Source organism: Astatotilapia calliptera, chromosome 14 (assembly GCF_964374335.1).
Source record: "Astatotilapia calliptera chromosome 14, fAstCal68.1, whole genome shotgun sequence".
In the NCBI taxonomy this organism is placed as follows: Eukaryota; Metazoa; Chordata; class Actinopteri; order Cichliformes; family Cichlidae; genus Astatotilapia; species Astatotilapia calliptera.
This window is the reverse complement of record NC_137435.1, coordinates 21,977,900-21,993,812: the sequence shown is the minus strand read 5'-3', so window position 1 is coordinate 21,993,812 and position 15,913 is coordinate 21,977,900. Positions and strand designations below refer to the sequence as shown.

General features: G+C 39.3%; 1 protein-coding gene across 2 annotated transcripts in view; it reads right to left on the bottom strand.

Moving 5' to 3' along the window:
* Nucleotides 1-1,233: 1,233 nt before the first annotated feature.
* pdgfd (platelet derived growth factor d) overlaps nt 1,234-15,913 on the bottom strand; it is a 53,258-nt gene continuing 38,578 nt past the window's right edge. For both annotated transcript variants that reach the window (XM_026192987.2, XM_026192989.2), the window contains exons 4-7: nt 12,381-12,440; nt 10,622-10,838; nt 4,760-4,977; nt 1,234-1,721 (exon numbers count right to left, since the gene is read on the bottom strand). In XM_026192987.2, coding sequence (XP_026048772.1) covers nt 1,587-1,721; nt 4,760-4,977; nt 10,622-10,838; nt 12,381-12,440 — 630 coding nt within the window. In that variant the 3' untranslated portion in view covers nt 1,234-1,586. The remainder of the gene's footprint in view (nt 1,722-4,759; nt 4,978-10,621; nt 10,839-12,380; nt 12,441-15,913) is intronic.

Here is a 15,913-nt window from a genome sequence, read left to right as displayed (position 1 = left end):
CTGTAGTCCCTTCTAGTCCCTTCTACATACACCTGTACACTTTTCCAGCAGAGCGCCTCAGAAATCTGTCATTTTACCTAAACTTACCCAGATTTGTCATCTATTAATAATAATTCAGTGTTACAATGTGAGCGTTTCATTTAATTTCTAGCTTTGCTGCTTTGACTCTCCATTAAACCGACAGCTACACACACATGCACACACAGTCACATGCTGAGCATTCACATGCTTGGATCCGCTGCCAGCTCTTACAGACTGTTGGTAACCCTCCACCCTTTAAACAAAAGGACCTCTTCCTGCGCTGCTACAGGGGGACTGACACGCATACACACACTCAAGTGCTGCTTGTGTTATGAGCAGAGATCAAGAACATCGCTCACGGTAATTCCCACAGATCTCTGCAAACTTACAGGGCAGCGTGTGAGATTGTGACACACACGAGCATTTAGAAAATTCAAGAAAAAATTGGAATCTATCATAAAAGCATCGTGCTCCTCTTATCCCGACGTGCTGGTGATCTACAAATAGAAGGCTCGATTTCCCCTTTTCCATCAGCCTCCTCTCCTATAAACTTCCTGTTTCCCTCTCTCTTTCCTTTGCTGTGCGTTCAGGGTCTAAGTGTCGCGGTTTTATCCGCGTTAGCAGAATTCCGCTTAGCAGCTGGAATGCCAGGAATGCTTGGAAAATTGGGCACGGGGCAGGAGCCGGATCTGACATTTTCTTTGATGTGTTCGACTCGGAGGCAGCGAGAGAGAAAGAAAAGAAAGACGCATGAGCTGTGTGGATGGACGGACAGATAACGAGGAGCGTGATATCCAGACAAAGTAGAAGAAGCCTCAGGATCCTGTATAAATAACTACAGTTTTTTGGGTTTTGGAAGCCTGGAGTGGATGTGTGTGCATGTAAATGTGTTAATGTGGAGGGCTGTAGTTAGCCTGGAGGTTGTAGTTCATATCAAGTGTTATTTTTGTGTAAACTTCCTTCAACCCATCCCCCCTCTCTCCCCCTCTCCCCTTCTGTTTCACACTCACTCATCTCAGCATGCTCGTGGCAGTTGCCTGAAGTTTCTAGAAACAGTCTTATTTAAAACAAAAAATGCAATAAAACATGTGACATAAAAGTAAAAGACTTCTTTTCTAGGGCTTGGAGAAAAATTCAGGTTCAGTTCAATCAGGCTGGCCTCCCTTAAAATCCTTTCATCAAAATGTAAATTTAAGTTTACAACAACGACGGTTTTAAAATTTGGGAGGAAAGAAATTGGACTGAGTTTAATGGGGATTTCTTTGGAAGACGTTAACACTCATACCATACATGTAATGTTTAAATGCAGCACGAATAGTGAAGACAGAAATACCAAGTTGCAGGAATGGTAAATAGCAAACATTGGGATGGGAGTTGCGTTTACAGGATTTACAGGTTTGGCCCATAGACAGAGGAAAGGTAAGTCATGACGCGAGCTGCAGTTTACAAGTCAATTGTTACCTTCTTCTTTGTTGCATGTTTGTCAGCGGTGCTATTATTATATGAAGTCCATTGCAAAATAGATAGAAAGGACAACTCGTCTAACAGTTCCAGATGTGCCCACCTCAGCGAGGGGGCTGGGAGGGACACGCGCACTCACACTGTTCATGATGTGAGAGGAAAATTTCATCAATGACCCAGCGAACCTTTGGACTCTGATGGCGCTGATACCGAATGGGGTCTGGAGCATACTTCAGCACCTAGAAGAGGCACAGAGGGAAAAAATGGTAAGGACGCAGAATGGGAATGAAAATGGGCACAAATTATTTCTTGTTTTCCGTCTCGTTGCCAGACGTTGTTTTGTGTTGTCAAGTGATTGTATTTGTTGAATCCTGTTTGAATATAAAAGAGGAAATATCAAGAGGAAGCACACCAGTTGGGACAAAACACTACAGGAGTTCAATAACAACAACAAAAAAGAGGAACTGCTACCTGAGAGGATTTGAATATGTCAGAAAACTTGGCTTTGAAGCAAGTGGGCAAGTCAAAAATGTAGATTACAAAGTCGATGATGGGGTAGTCATGGAAAATCATCTTCTCCTGGCTTTTCGGGAGTTTCTGTTCTCCCTGTTTATTGTAAGTGGCTACACTAAAAATCTGTTCATGTCTTAACCTGTCTTCTTATTTGTGTTCAGAGTCTTTGGGAGCAGGAGCTTTTCCCATTATCAGGTAATAAGGAAAACATAAGTTACCAAAAGAAATGTTTACTGGGAAATACATAGCACTGAAATCATAATTTGATTTAGTCACCATTTGCTGCATTTCCTGTTAATGTAAAAATACAGCAAAGGTACAAACTGTTCCACAAATGATGCAGCAAATTTGTTTTCCAAAGCTCAATGAAAGAGACGCGACCAATGATTAATGTCAGGACTTCCCAGAAGTGAAACGTTAGTGTGAGTAATAACGTGTTTCTAGAGAAGTTAAGTCACTGAAGGAAGCAGCTACAGGTCCGTGATTACCGGCAAGGAGAAGAGTGAACAAAGGAAGTCACAGTCTCTGTACCCTACTCTCTCTTAGACACACAAACACACTCATGAGAACCCAAACTGCAGTGGTTCTGTACTCTGCAGTGCAATGTGTACCGACACAATACACTTTTTTTTCCTTTTCACACACATAGCACCATTACAACCCCAAATCCCACTTTTGTCTAAACTGTCATTGTATGATTTTTAACAGTGAGAGAAAGAGAGACAGTGAGAGAGAGCCCTATGGACTATGTTTCAATAATGATGCTATGCAAGAACAAAGACACAAAGAGATGGAGGGAAGTGACAGAGAAGAATGAATGGCAGGCTTAAAGAACAAGAATGGTGGATTGCAAAGGGATAAATTGAAAATGGGAATTGGGTAGAATGAAAGGATGATGGAAACCCAGAGAGAGAGAGAGGAAGGGAGAGACAGAATGCTTACAATGGAGATATGGAGAGATTAGAAAGAGAAAGACAGAGGCGGCATACAAAGCACTGAGAAGAGAAGTGGGGAGAAAGCGCGAGACTGATGGTGCATTGCTGTTTCATTGTTGATGCAGCCCTCGCTACTACTCGCCCAATTTCTCCCTGCTTGTCCCTCACTCTGCATCTAAATCACTTCCTCTCAGTCCCTCTTTCATTCGCTCACTCTCTTCCTTCCGCAGCATCGTGTACCCAGCACGATGTGGAACTTTTAAATGTCGTTCTCGTGCTTGAATAAATCTGCTTCACCTTTCTGTAACATTTCTGTAACCAGACTCGCTGCACCATACAAAAAACAAACCTAAATTAATGATTTTTATGGCCTAATTGATGTTTTTTTGTTTGGATTTGGGAGTGCTGATAAAAAATAGTCCTATTAGTGTAATGCCAGCTCAGCATTTCACTGGGCTTAAAATGTTGCTATGTATCTGAGGATTTTCATATATCTGAGTAACACAAAGAAAAAAAAGTAGAAAGAAAGTATCCTATTAGTCTACGATGGGCCTGTAATTTGATATGATTCATGTGGTATTAGTCTTAGTTCTGATATATTACATTTAGCAATAAAAGTGCATTATAGGAATGTTTTTCTTTGTTTGTAATAGACGCAGTAATATTCTTACAGAACTACTGCAGATAAATCTCAGTGCTTAATGATACGTTCTGTGGAACTAGCTCCCAGTTTGGTTTTGGGAGACTGGAACCCTCTCAACTTTTACAGTTTAGTTAGGTCTAGGCTGCTGGGGGGTTTCCCATGATGCACTGAGTGTTTCTTCTTCACCTTCACCTTTCTTTTTTCACTCAATACGATATCATACAATTGTTGGGATTTTCTCTGTATTTTATACCTTAGAATGTAAAGTGCCTTCAGGCAACTGTTGTTGTAATTTGGTGCTACATGAATAGAATAAAGCTGAATTGAATTGAATTTAAATGAAGTAATGAGCAGAAAGGGGTGAATGGAGTTAAAAAAGATTTCACAATATATATATATATATATGCCGTTTGTATTTCTGGACTTTGTAAATATTACAGTACATTTGTAATTATACATTCTGTCCATTGACTCATTCATCGCCATGTGTGACCAAGGTTAATATGATTTGTTGCTCCCTCTCAGTATTTAATGAAGACAGCAAAAGTGTGTGAAGTGTGAGACATTTTAGGGCGATTTTTTGCTGAATTAATTTTCAGACTTTTTAAGAAGAACCCTTAACGATCCCATGTACTGCTGCATAATTACAGCTGCAATATGCACAAACATTCACGGAAAAATATTGAGTACATTAAACTGTTTATGATTTGAACTATTGTTTTTATGGACAAGAAACTTTTTTCTCTTTTGAAACAGAATGTATTGAAAACAACAGTTTTACTAACAAACAGTGTAATGGTTGTTACAATTTGCTTCTTCTGGTGGACTCATCTAGTTCCATCATAGTTCAACAGTAACAGTAGCAAAACCATCTCTTACACCAAAAGTCTCAAATATCACATGAGCCATTATGGAAAACATCTTTGAAAGGCATTGCTCACCAGATAGACGCAGTAGAGGGAATATTTAGCAAATTTCCCTTTCACACCCTCTAATTTTTCTGCTCTTTTTCCCCATATAAAAAAGATTTCTGCTGGTTTACTGTGAGATCCAAATATCTTAGTGTGCCTGTGTGGGTGTCTGTATAGCTTGCACGTCTTTTCTTTCTTTCTTTGTGATGCTGTGTGGTCTGGAAATCTGTAATTATCTGAACTCGGTGTGAGTGCCTCCATGGTGCTAAACCTACCTCGTGCAGTTTGAGCGTTGTTTTGGAGGCCTGACAGGTACAACCATTATTCCAGTTAGTAGTGCCACAGCCACAGTTGCCCCCGCAGCGTTTCACCAGCAGACATCGAGGGAAAAAGACGGCGTTGGTGGTCTTCAGCTCTTCTCGCAAGTTCACAGAGTAGTTGCGAGGAGTACAGCTGTACCACTTGACATCGTTGTGAAGCCGGTTCAGATCAACTTGACAATAATGCAGAAAAGTATCAAATTAATAAACGATCACATTTTTTTCCCTCTCGCTTTGTGCTTTTTATCAAGACTTACTAATTTTTACAATAGCAAATTACCTTCTCTTTTTTTAATCTGTTGTGTTTTATGGTATGACAGAAATACACTAAGGAAAATAGCTCTTTTTATACTGTGTTACACTGCAAAGTTCCCTTTAACACTAAGATTGAAAGAGACAGGTCAGTTATTGCTTTATGTGATGATAAAGACAAATGTTTGGGACAGTGGAGGCACAGAATGAAGAATGGCGTGGAAGGACGGGAGTGATTTACATTAAAAATATCCTTAATATTGACTGAGTGAAAATGGTTGAGAGGTGGAGACACTATTAGTTATGGGGACAACTTCAATGACAAGTGACTGTAGAGATGGAGAGAGGATTGAAAGAGATGCAGTAAAAAAAGCAGGGGGCATTCATTGATTGAAGATCACAGCCTTTCTTTGTGTCATCACTTTGAAGAAAAATCACCTAGTTAGCACACACTGGACCTGCTGCAATGACTCAAAACTCATTTTGAGGGAATTAAGGCAATTATTTGACAGGTGGACACTTAAAATAATTAATTAAAGCACTTGTTGCTAAAGATTCAGATCCAGGAGCTCGACTAGAATCTTTATACGTTTATTATTCACATAAGTCTGCTCGGTGAAAATGTAGAAGGTGAATATTTGTTCTGATGCCAACAAACAACTGTGATGAAAAGATTGATTTGTAATGTGGTTAAGCAGAGAACTACAACAGTTATCTCAGTTATGCACAGACAAATGAGAGAAATGAAACCGACACTCGTGCTGTTTTGTCTGTGAAAAACAGCACGAGTGTTTTAATTTAATCTGGGAGCAATTCAGAGAGACCACAGGCAGTTTGAAGGCAAAAAGATAAGAGGAAGAATAGAAGAAAGACAGCAGAAGCAGAGCAACAATCAGTGGTGGTTTGATTGCTCACTGATTGTGGTCATCAGCAGAATAATAATCATTGCACTTTCCATACCAAGGGCAGTGAATCTTTACAACACACGCGGCATAGAAATCATAAAGTGGATAAGAACACAAGTTTTTTTATATTTTTTAAAGAAATTATTACACAGTTCACTTTCATTTACTTATCGCATTGATAAAAGTAGATGTAAAAGTTCTAAATGTTTATTCAGTGGTCTCCTAGAGTTTGCTGGAGTCATACTCGAGTACCAAAGCTTCAGCACTTATTATACCACAGTCCGATGTTCCACCGCCTGCAGAAACCACTTCAGGGATGCATGACTGAGTCGGAGCTTCGCAAAAGCAACATAACAAGAAGATACTGCTGATACGTTCACCTTTATAGTAGAAAGCAACTGTCCTCCCTGAGTACAAGGAGAAAGCCCTAAACTAATCAAGTACAGTCGTGGCTTAAGCACTCAAACCCTAGCAGAGCTTTTGTCCATATATATGTACTTGAAACAATTTAAAGGTAAAACTGTCAGCATTAGCAGAGCTTCATTAGCAGTTCAGGTAGTGCTGTAACCCCCCCCCCAAAAAAACAAAACAAAACAAAAAACAAACCAAAAACACTGGCAGCAAGACAGCATGGCTGCCATTAGGAGAGAAATGTGGGGAAAGATTTTATCATTTCCTTTGGCAGGGCAGAGAGAAGGAGAAGTGAAGGTAGATAGCGCTCTATATATATTGCATTTATAACACTGATGATGGTTGTTTTAGGCCTCCTTTTTCAGTAAAATGGTCATAAGAAATTAAGAACAGACTTATGAGTTATATAGAATAGAAATGCATCAAATGAAAGCTATCTCTAGTTGAGGTGCTGCACACGTTTGCCTCTTCCTTTAAAATCCTCGATTTCTGTCTTACAGGCAGCTGATATTTGCACATCTGCGTCAGACTAAATGAAAAGTGGATAATGTCAGCGTTTGTGTGAGCATTAGCAGGTTAAATGAGGACAACTGTGTGACAATATTGGATAAGTAGAGAAGATAGTGTGAAATCAGTTTAAAGCTATCTGCTCATTTGAATAAATCTTATTATACATATAAAAATGTCAGGAAATTAAGAATAATGATCATTTGCTACTCAAATTCTTTCTAACAAGGGAAAGAACTGCCATGTGGAGCCTGGCACCTCGCAACAAAAAGACTCCTGGTTTGAACCATCTGGTTGGATGGGGTCTTTTGTGTGTCTTTACGGGTTTCCTTTGGGTGGTCCCCGGTGCTCGAACATGCTTGTCAGGTTAACTGGTGATTCTAAATTGGCCCTAGATTGTGGATGGGAGGGAATCAGGTTATCTGTCAGTCCGTATTAGCCCTGTGATGAACTATCCATGGCGTATCCTGTCTATTTCCCCTTACGACAAGTGGATAGGACCTAGCCTCCCACCCACAACCCTGAATTGGAGAATGGTCAAGTGTGGATACAGCTGAACTAAATGAATCTACATTTACAACCATATTATAGCCTTTATTCCTTGTCCATGCTTGCAAATGACAGTGAACCCATCATGTAGGTAGTCTGCGATTTTACTAAAGATAAAAAAAGACACATTTTCAGCAAGAGATAATTTCATGTCTGGTGACAGAATTGTGAGGTAATGTTTCTTTAGATTGTACAATGTGACAGCAGCACATTCAGACTTATGCTACTGCATTGCCTCTAATGAGCAAATCCAGTAAGTGTGTTTGTGTACTTTGGGGGTAAGGCACATGCTTTTACGGTTGACGGTGAAGGCACGGGGTTCTTTTTTATGCTGTGAGCTTGCAGGTGTGTATGTGTGAGACTTGCAGGTGTCTGTTTAAGGAGAATGAGTATAATCCCAGAAAGGCACTGGTGTGGAAAGGGGAGGGAAAGAACACAGAGACAGATGAGCAAGCAACACTCCAAGAATGACTGTGTCACTCACACAGTATCAACGTGAACACATCATAGGGTCTGAGCACGTGTGGAAAATCATAAAACATATTCTGCTCCAGTGTTTACCCCTCAGTTTCTTTGAAGATTAGTTTATTTGTATTAGCATTACGACGACTTCATTTGAAATTGTTTGAGGCTGAATATGTGTGAGTTACTTTACGGACCTGGAGCCGACCCAATTAATATTATCATCTGGCTCGCTGTCTTTCATGAGAACAGAGGTGGGTGTCTTTGTATGTGTGTCTTAATGAAAGCAAAGCCAAGCTGCTGACTGTGGCAGATTTCTGCTCCACTGCACAGGTTGAATTCCCAATTAGAGAGAGCTATACTTGTGTATCGAAGACCTGCAGCATCTATGCAGCTCTAGGTAGTCCTGCAAAATGCACTAACTGCCCCTACACAGAGCCTCGTCCTTGTGCCAATCCAGCATGCGCACGCACACGTGCACTAATAAATGAGATAGATTTGCTGTCAAGTACAAATATTTACTAAGGAACAGGACAGCCCTCGGGTAGAAAGACTGAAACAGGAGAGAGATGGCTCAAAAGCACTGCAAATGCTGCAAGCTTGAACATTTTTTTACAGACATGCACACACAAACACTCCCTTTCTATTGTGTATGGAATAAGCATATTAATTTTCATATCTAGTCAAAGACATCTGCAGTCTGTATCCCCAAGGATAAAATCTGCTGCTTGAATGACTGCAGGTCGCTGGCATTGACTTCACAGTAAAGAGCTGCGTTGTTCTGTCTCGCCTTAAACTTGTCACTGACTCACTATAAACCCTCCCAAAGGGCAATTCGATGATGCAACAACTTACGGCAATACTTTTGCACATAAAATGGAGCACCCCCCGAAAAAAACATCTCTGGTATTAACAGAAAAAATATTTTAAAGTTTCCTTTTTCAATCATAGTCAATCAGACTTCTCTTAGTTGTCACCGTTACTTTGATCACTATGCTGGAAGTGCATGTGCGTGTTTCTCCTGCTGTTATATATTCCTTCCTAAAAGCCAAATTAAATATTAATGCACTCACCTACTAGAAAGCCTAATGTTACAACAGATCTCTTTCTTAAGTGACAGAGGCTGGCTAATACACCTTTTCATGGGTTGTCTTTGGCTGTCATCTGCGCTATATTTGAACATCCAGCAACAATTTTGCTCCATCAAAGTTATTACATGACTAATTTCCTTCAAATTACAGCAGCAGACGTCTTCTGCAGTGGTGTAGCACTGAGTTTTATGTATAGCTCGGTATGTTAGAATGGGCCTCCTGCTGTTTGGGTCTGTCTGGGTCAGCACAAGGCTTCACGCTCTTCCCCCTCCACTTCAAGCTACCAGAGACCGACCGCAGCGGCACGAGGAGGAATACTGTGCACGCAGCAGTGATTTTGAGGATCACCATCTGCAGAACAATAAAAAGGGATGACTTTCATCCTACGGCATCAAATGAAGCGAAGCCTGCGAGGTGGTTCAGGAACTGCACTGCGTCACACAGCACACGCAATAAAAAGCCTCATCGTCCTCGTGTCATATACCAGACGCCCTGTTTCAGCTGCAAGATTTCCCATCTCTGTTTCTGACATAGCGCCACATTTGTCTGCTCTTTCAACCCCTCCACCACCCCAGCATCCACTTGTGTGCTGACTGTCTGACTGAAGATAAACTAGTTCATTATTACTACTAGTTAGCTGGTCTCATTACAACACATAAGTCTACAAAGACACTATATAATGAGCAGTGGTGTGAATAATGGCTACTGTCTTGTGTAGTTAGTGTGTAGTGTTGTGGATAGTTTTGCGTTGTGTGTCAGAAGAATGAGGCGACTGCTGTCTCCAGGTAGAAAAAGGAGTGATACACCTGCTGCTGTCAGACCTGCAGGTATCAGGCTGTGATGTTCTTCTTTACAGTGGACAGAAATTATTTTTTGGAGTGGCACAAATAATTTGTGTGGCATCTTATTGAATGCAGAACAGCTGATTGTTCTGTAAATAGTTTGAATTTGTTTTTGTTTTTTAAATAGGGTAAAAGGTAAATGGCTGCAAATAACGTTGTTGTTTGCAAAACTTGATTTTAAAATTGACAATTTATATTTGCATTTAAAGTTATGAAATATGATTCATTAAACATTTATACCAATTATTTATGCCAATTATACCCTGGACCCCAGAGGGTTAAACATTTTTTTAAAAGTAATGCAATAGTTACTTTTCAAGTAATTAATTACTTTTAGAATCTTGTAACTCAGTTACTAACTCAGTTACTTTTTTGAAGAAGTAACTAGTAACTATAATTAATTACTTTTTCAAAGTCATTTGCCCAACACTGATAACAGCAGAGAGGTGTTCAAGGTCACCTTAATGATTTATTTGTAAAAGATAATAAGCTTATAACTTAGAAACTATGATTTTTACAGGTGTGGTTTGTATTATCAACATATAAAGATTTAAAATATCATGTCACATTTGACCTCTGACCTCTCCTTCAAGGTCAACAGATTGATTTCAAGGTCAAAATGATAATAATGCTATACAGAGTATTCACAATTATGTTTTTACTGCCACTGTTTATACTGACAGCATATAGGCATATAGGGAATTATATATGGGGATTATAAATATAATCTTAATTTGGGCATCTGACCTCTTCTTTAAGGTCAGATAAGGTCAAACTTTCATAAGATGTAAAACTTACCTTTATTATGTCTGCCTGCCAGGTGATAGGCCCTGGATCTATAATGTATGTGTGTTTGAGTGTAGATGCTGTCCAGGTCCTGTCTCCATGTGTTTGGGTTGAGGGATCTGAGAAGCTGCTCCACAGTGTCAAAGGCAGCTATGGTTCTGTCTAAATCATCGAGTGAAAAAGGTGCCTGCTCTGTGACCGCCGCTGACACCTTCCCGCCACCACTGTCCTGCAAAGGTCAAGAGTAAAACTAGTTCTTTAATTCTATTTAAATTATCCTAAATTCCACAGTTTATCCTAAATTTCCACAGTTAAAGGATTACAGCTGAAGCAACAGCCATAACTTTGGAGCTGTTGTTTGTTTCTGATCAGAATTCTGTACAGATTTCTGAAAAATCTGAATAAACATCAGATTTATAAACTTAGCAAAATCTGGATTTTAAGAAACTCCATTTACTATAATGTAAATGCTCACTCTTTACACACACAGCGCTTCTGCTCAAATGAATGAGTGCATCCAGGCCTGTAAGCACTCTTGAGTGTGAGGCTGACCTTGTATCAAAATTGAAAATGCTACCAGTCATCACATGGTTGAACATGAGCATTACAGCATATATTGCACATATTAACAATACAATGAACCCTATTAAACCTCATGTGAATATTGTTAATGCCAAAATCTTTGCAACAATGCTTTTTAGCTATATGTCACCTGTTTGTGCATATGTCAACCTACTGTCTGAGATATACACATGTGGGGAAAAACATTAAACACAGAATTTCTGCTATTTAAAAACATGTTCTTATATCGAACATACACTCTTGAAATCACAATCTCCTTCTTGTCAGTTCTTCCCAACAATAGTCAGGACAGGGGTGCACAAAACGTAGCACCAGATTAAACAAAAGATATTTGGATGACCACTACTCTAGGAGTATAATTATTATGACATGTTGGACATTATAGGTATGACACTGACTGCCCTAATCAGCAATGACTTTCATTAAGGTCAGAGAACATGGGTCCTAATGAGGCTTCAGCAATTTAAGGGGGAAACGTGGATTCATCCAATGTAGAAACAGGCAAGAGCCGCTGAGATTTGTTAAGATTTATTGTAAGCTCTTAAATAAAGTGGCTTAATAAGTATCCTATAAAAATGATAATTTCAGTATCAGTAAATCTTCCTATCAAAATGTGAAACAATCTCTTATAAAATAAATGTTCACAAGAGCTCAACTGAATATTGAAATAAAATGTTTAAAGCCCCTTTGCATTGTTGTTTAAATAAAGACATTGTCATCTGTTACCATTTGTATTAGCTTTTCTTTTTGGATTATCTAATCCTTGTAAGAGTATAAGAGTATATGTACTAGTGTAAAACGTGCACCCACATACTTATATAACCAACCCATATGTATTAAAATTTCCTCACAGCCAGAAGCCCACTTATTATTAATTATTATGATCAGATAAGTCAAAGAACATACTCTTACAGAAATTACACTGATTTCCGGAACGTACTTTAAACATTAGTTTAAGGAAGCAAGTCATTTGACACTGTAAGGTTCATGCATATTAAATACAGTACATGCATGCAATAATGTATTCTGTGTGGGTGAGTGTTGGCCTATGCAAATGGTCCATATGTTACAATTACAAGTCATTGTTCCTGGTGTGCTTACAAATGCATTTATGCACGGGTTGGAAGTGTTGGAAGGCAGGCTTTTTTACTAATAACTCATGAATAAAGTTTGTGTGAGAATGGCTTACCAACATGGGCACGGTGACAGCCTCCCAGTTGGTGTTCGATGCAGGCAAAGGAGACTCATACTGCAGAAAAAGAAAATGGAAATAACTGGTGTTATTGCTTATGGCTGAATAAGCTCCTAAAAAGTCTGCACACAGAGGCTACATGGATATGACACGTGACACATCAAAGGTGACTGACAATGCAGAAATGTGGATACAACTGAGTAAGTTGAGGTTAAGATTGTTGGGATGAGATGAATTACCTTTAAATGCTGCTTAAGAGGACATTAAACATTTTCTTTATTGGCAAAGTCTGTAACATTTAGTAACATTTTCTAAGCCCACCCAGTCACTGCACCATCCCCTGTGACCTTTTGCAGCATACGCCTCTAATGCATGGTTTGCTATGTGAAGAAACCTAAGTGTATCTGCTCCATGGTGTGAATGACTGACCTATAACCACTATTGGTATGTATTTCAGTGTAGTGATAATGCCACCTAAGTGACCTTTTCTCTTAAATCTCTCAGACATCACAGTCATACTGCACATATTTCCACATCTTCTCAAACTGTGTTTTTCTTCACATATCAGCGAAACTACAGTTATTGTAAGTGATGATTGGATTTGAAGTCAGGCAAATAAAATCCTAGGTAAAGGTTAGGAGAGGACTGTGAAGATGAGTGAGAATGGAAACTCTGCTTGCTAAAGGTAAATGCTTCCATCTATCAATTCAATGCTCTCACATTTTTACTGTTCAAGTCGCTGCCCTTGAAGTCAACTTGCAGGATACGGGGTGGAGCGTTCGCATGTTTTCCAAGACATTCAGGTATCTGCCTGTCCAGATGGTAAACTGTCAGTGTGTCAGTGAAATCCTGAAAGAATTTTCAATGAAGCCGGTCACAGCATGCCTTTGTATGTGCATCTGTCTGGGAACGTAATCAGACTCTGGTCAAAGCATTTTTTGACGCGAAACGCTCATCCGACTGAATTATTTGGCACTCATTCACACATTCCTTGTCTTTTTTGCCCTTTTGTTTTCACACAGACAAACACACGCACACACGCACACACTGTCTGAGAGATCACACTTTTTACACACACATAAAATCTCTCTAGCTATCGAATCCCTCTCCTTGAAGAGTCTTAAATACCATCCCCAGTCAATGTGGAACAGTAAATCTGTCTCGACTGGACTTCAAACACACAGCGCCCTCGCTTTGTCTTAGTGTGTGCTAGTAATAGAGTTGACATCAAAGATAGTCGGTGTGCAAAGGTTTTTTGTTTAACAGATTCTTCCATGTGGCCTTTGGATAAATGTACTCATACAAATAACTGCACACCCAAACCAGCTGTGAATGAGGTCAGAAGGTGTAAGAGCATGTGTGTGTTTGCACTCATATTACTCATGTTATGAGGACTCATACTATGAAATTTTCATGGTAAGGTTAGGGTAAGGTAAGGTTTATGTCATGTTTGGTTACCTAACGCCTGGTTAACAGACAACAGGAAATGAGTGTACGTTGATGCAATGTCCTCTGCAGTGATAAAAACACGCCTGTGTGCTTGAGTAAATGCATGTTTAGAGACGCCTAGTCCCGTTTCCTTTTAAGATCAAAAGCTTCATGTCATCCTTAATAGGATTGAATAAAGAGACTTGACTCATCACAGGGCATGGACAGAGATAATTCTTTTTAAAAATGTGTTCTCGTGCAATGGAAACAAATTTTCAGTACTAGTAAAAAGTAAAAAGATGAAAAACAGAATTTTTTCAACTCAACTCAAGGTCAATGTCATATTAATGCAGAATGCATTAATGTTTCATTATTTATTTGTCTATTTGGTATTTTCTTTTATTGTCTAGCCCTTTCACCAGTATGAGTCTCAGTACATTTGATGTACTGGGAAGCTATCTGATCTAAGACCATTAACAAGAATAGTGGCCTCATACAGGATCTTCAAGCCATCCACTATAATTGTCCTCAAAACCAAATTTGTTAAAGCAGTGAATTAAAAAGACCATTCAGCTTGGTCAACAGCTTTCTCAGCATCCAAAGAGAGCACTAAATCATCAACCTGTCTATTTTCCTGAGAGGAAACAGTGTCTTTCAGTTTAGTCTAAGGAGTTTGAAAAGAGAAGGACTGGACTTCTTGAAGAAGAAGTTCACCATGATCTGGTTGACTGAGAACCTACACAGACATCTTTCAGTGTAACTTTCTTTTTTTTGTCCACTGCAGAGGACATAATGAATAGGTTCGGTCTCACGAGGGTAGGAGGGAATTCCTGGATGATACTGAAAAGATATCATTAATTTGTGAACTGTAGCAACAAAATGATGCATCTGCAGTAATGAATGATTAAATAATCCAAATTCACTACCAAACTCATCAGGTCCAGAGGATATTTCTTTCTCTAAAGTTCTCATATTGGATTAAACACCTTTTTTCTGGAAATGGGAGCATTAAGAGCAGATTGCTGCTATGTTCATATGGTGGGAAGAACTTATTCACTAAAACAGATTTTGAATTGTAGCACTATTTTGTTGCTACAATTCAGTCCAGAGTGTACACCACCTCTTGCCCAGTGACAGCTGGAATAGGTCCCAAACCCTCAGTGACTGTGAATTGGATTAGTAGATCAAAAATGGATGAAAAGATGGATGCTTCACAAATGTTTAAGTCACGCTTTATCAGAAAATCCTGCTTTGTTTTTCAGCACCGTATTTTTTTTATAACATTAGACAAGCCTAAGTGATTAACATAAAAGCAGGCCAGGTCATTATCTTCAGATTAACTGATTAAAGTTCTGCAATGTGCCCTGAACAATATATGTTAGCAGATCTAAATAAGATTCTTTGTAAATATCACGTGAATAAAGCAGAGAAGAGGAAGTAAAAGTCAGGAGAAAAGTTTCAATTCTACAGGACACACAGAGAGGAGAATCTCATTTTCCAACAACAAAGTAATGCTAATCATGGAAGCAACGTTAATATTTCAAGGCACTCTACCACATTTTCTAATGTTGAGAGGATGCAGTCTTATTTACAGTAGCAGCCCAGGGCGGGACATCAGGGAGCTGCCCTTTTCAACCTCCATTTTGTACAGTTGGACAGTGGAGCAGCTGAGGATTAAGTGAGCAGTAGATGGTGAGGAGGGAGAGAGCATTTTTCTGTCGACTTTTACCCTGCATGAGCAGCTATCGCCCTCACAGCCAGAGGACATTTAAGTTAGAAGTTAAGTCACACTGACCACATTTTATGCTGTCTCATCTATGTTTGAGTCGTGAGCTAATGTTCAGCTTAGAGAACTGACAAGACTTACTGTTACAGTTCCTTGTTTAATTTGTATTTATTTATTTCTCTTGTTTTTTGTAATACATATTCAACCAGAAACTAATGCAGTTATTCCTGCAGCTGTGTCAATGGAGGTTTGGTTTGTGGATCAGTGGCAGGAAATTTTAGTCCATGGACCCCACACGGCCTGTTTAGATCTCAAGTGATTAAAACTCTTCACGAAAGATTATACATAACAAACAGGTGATGTCTTGTCCGAGAAG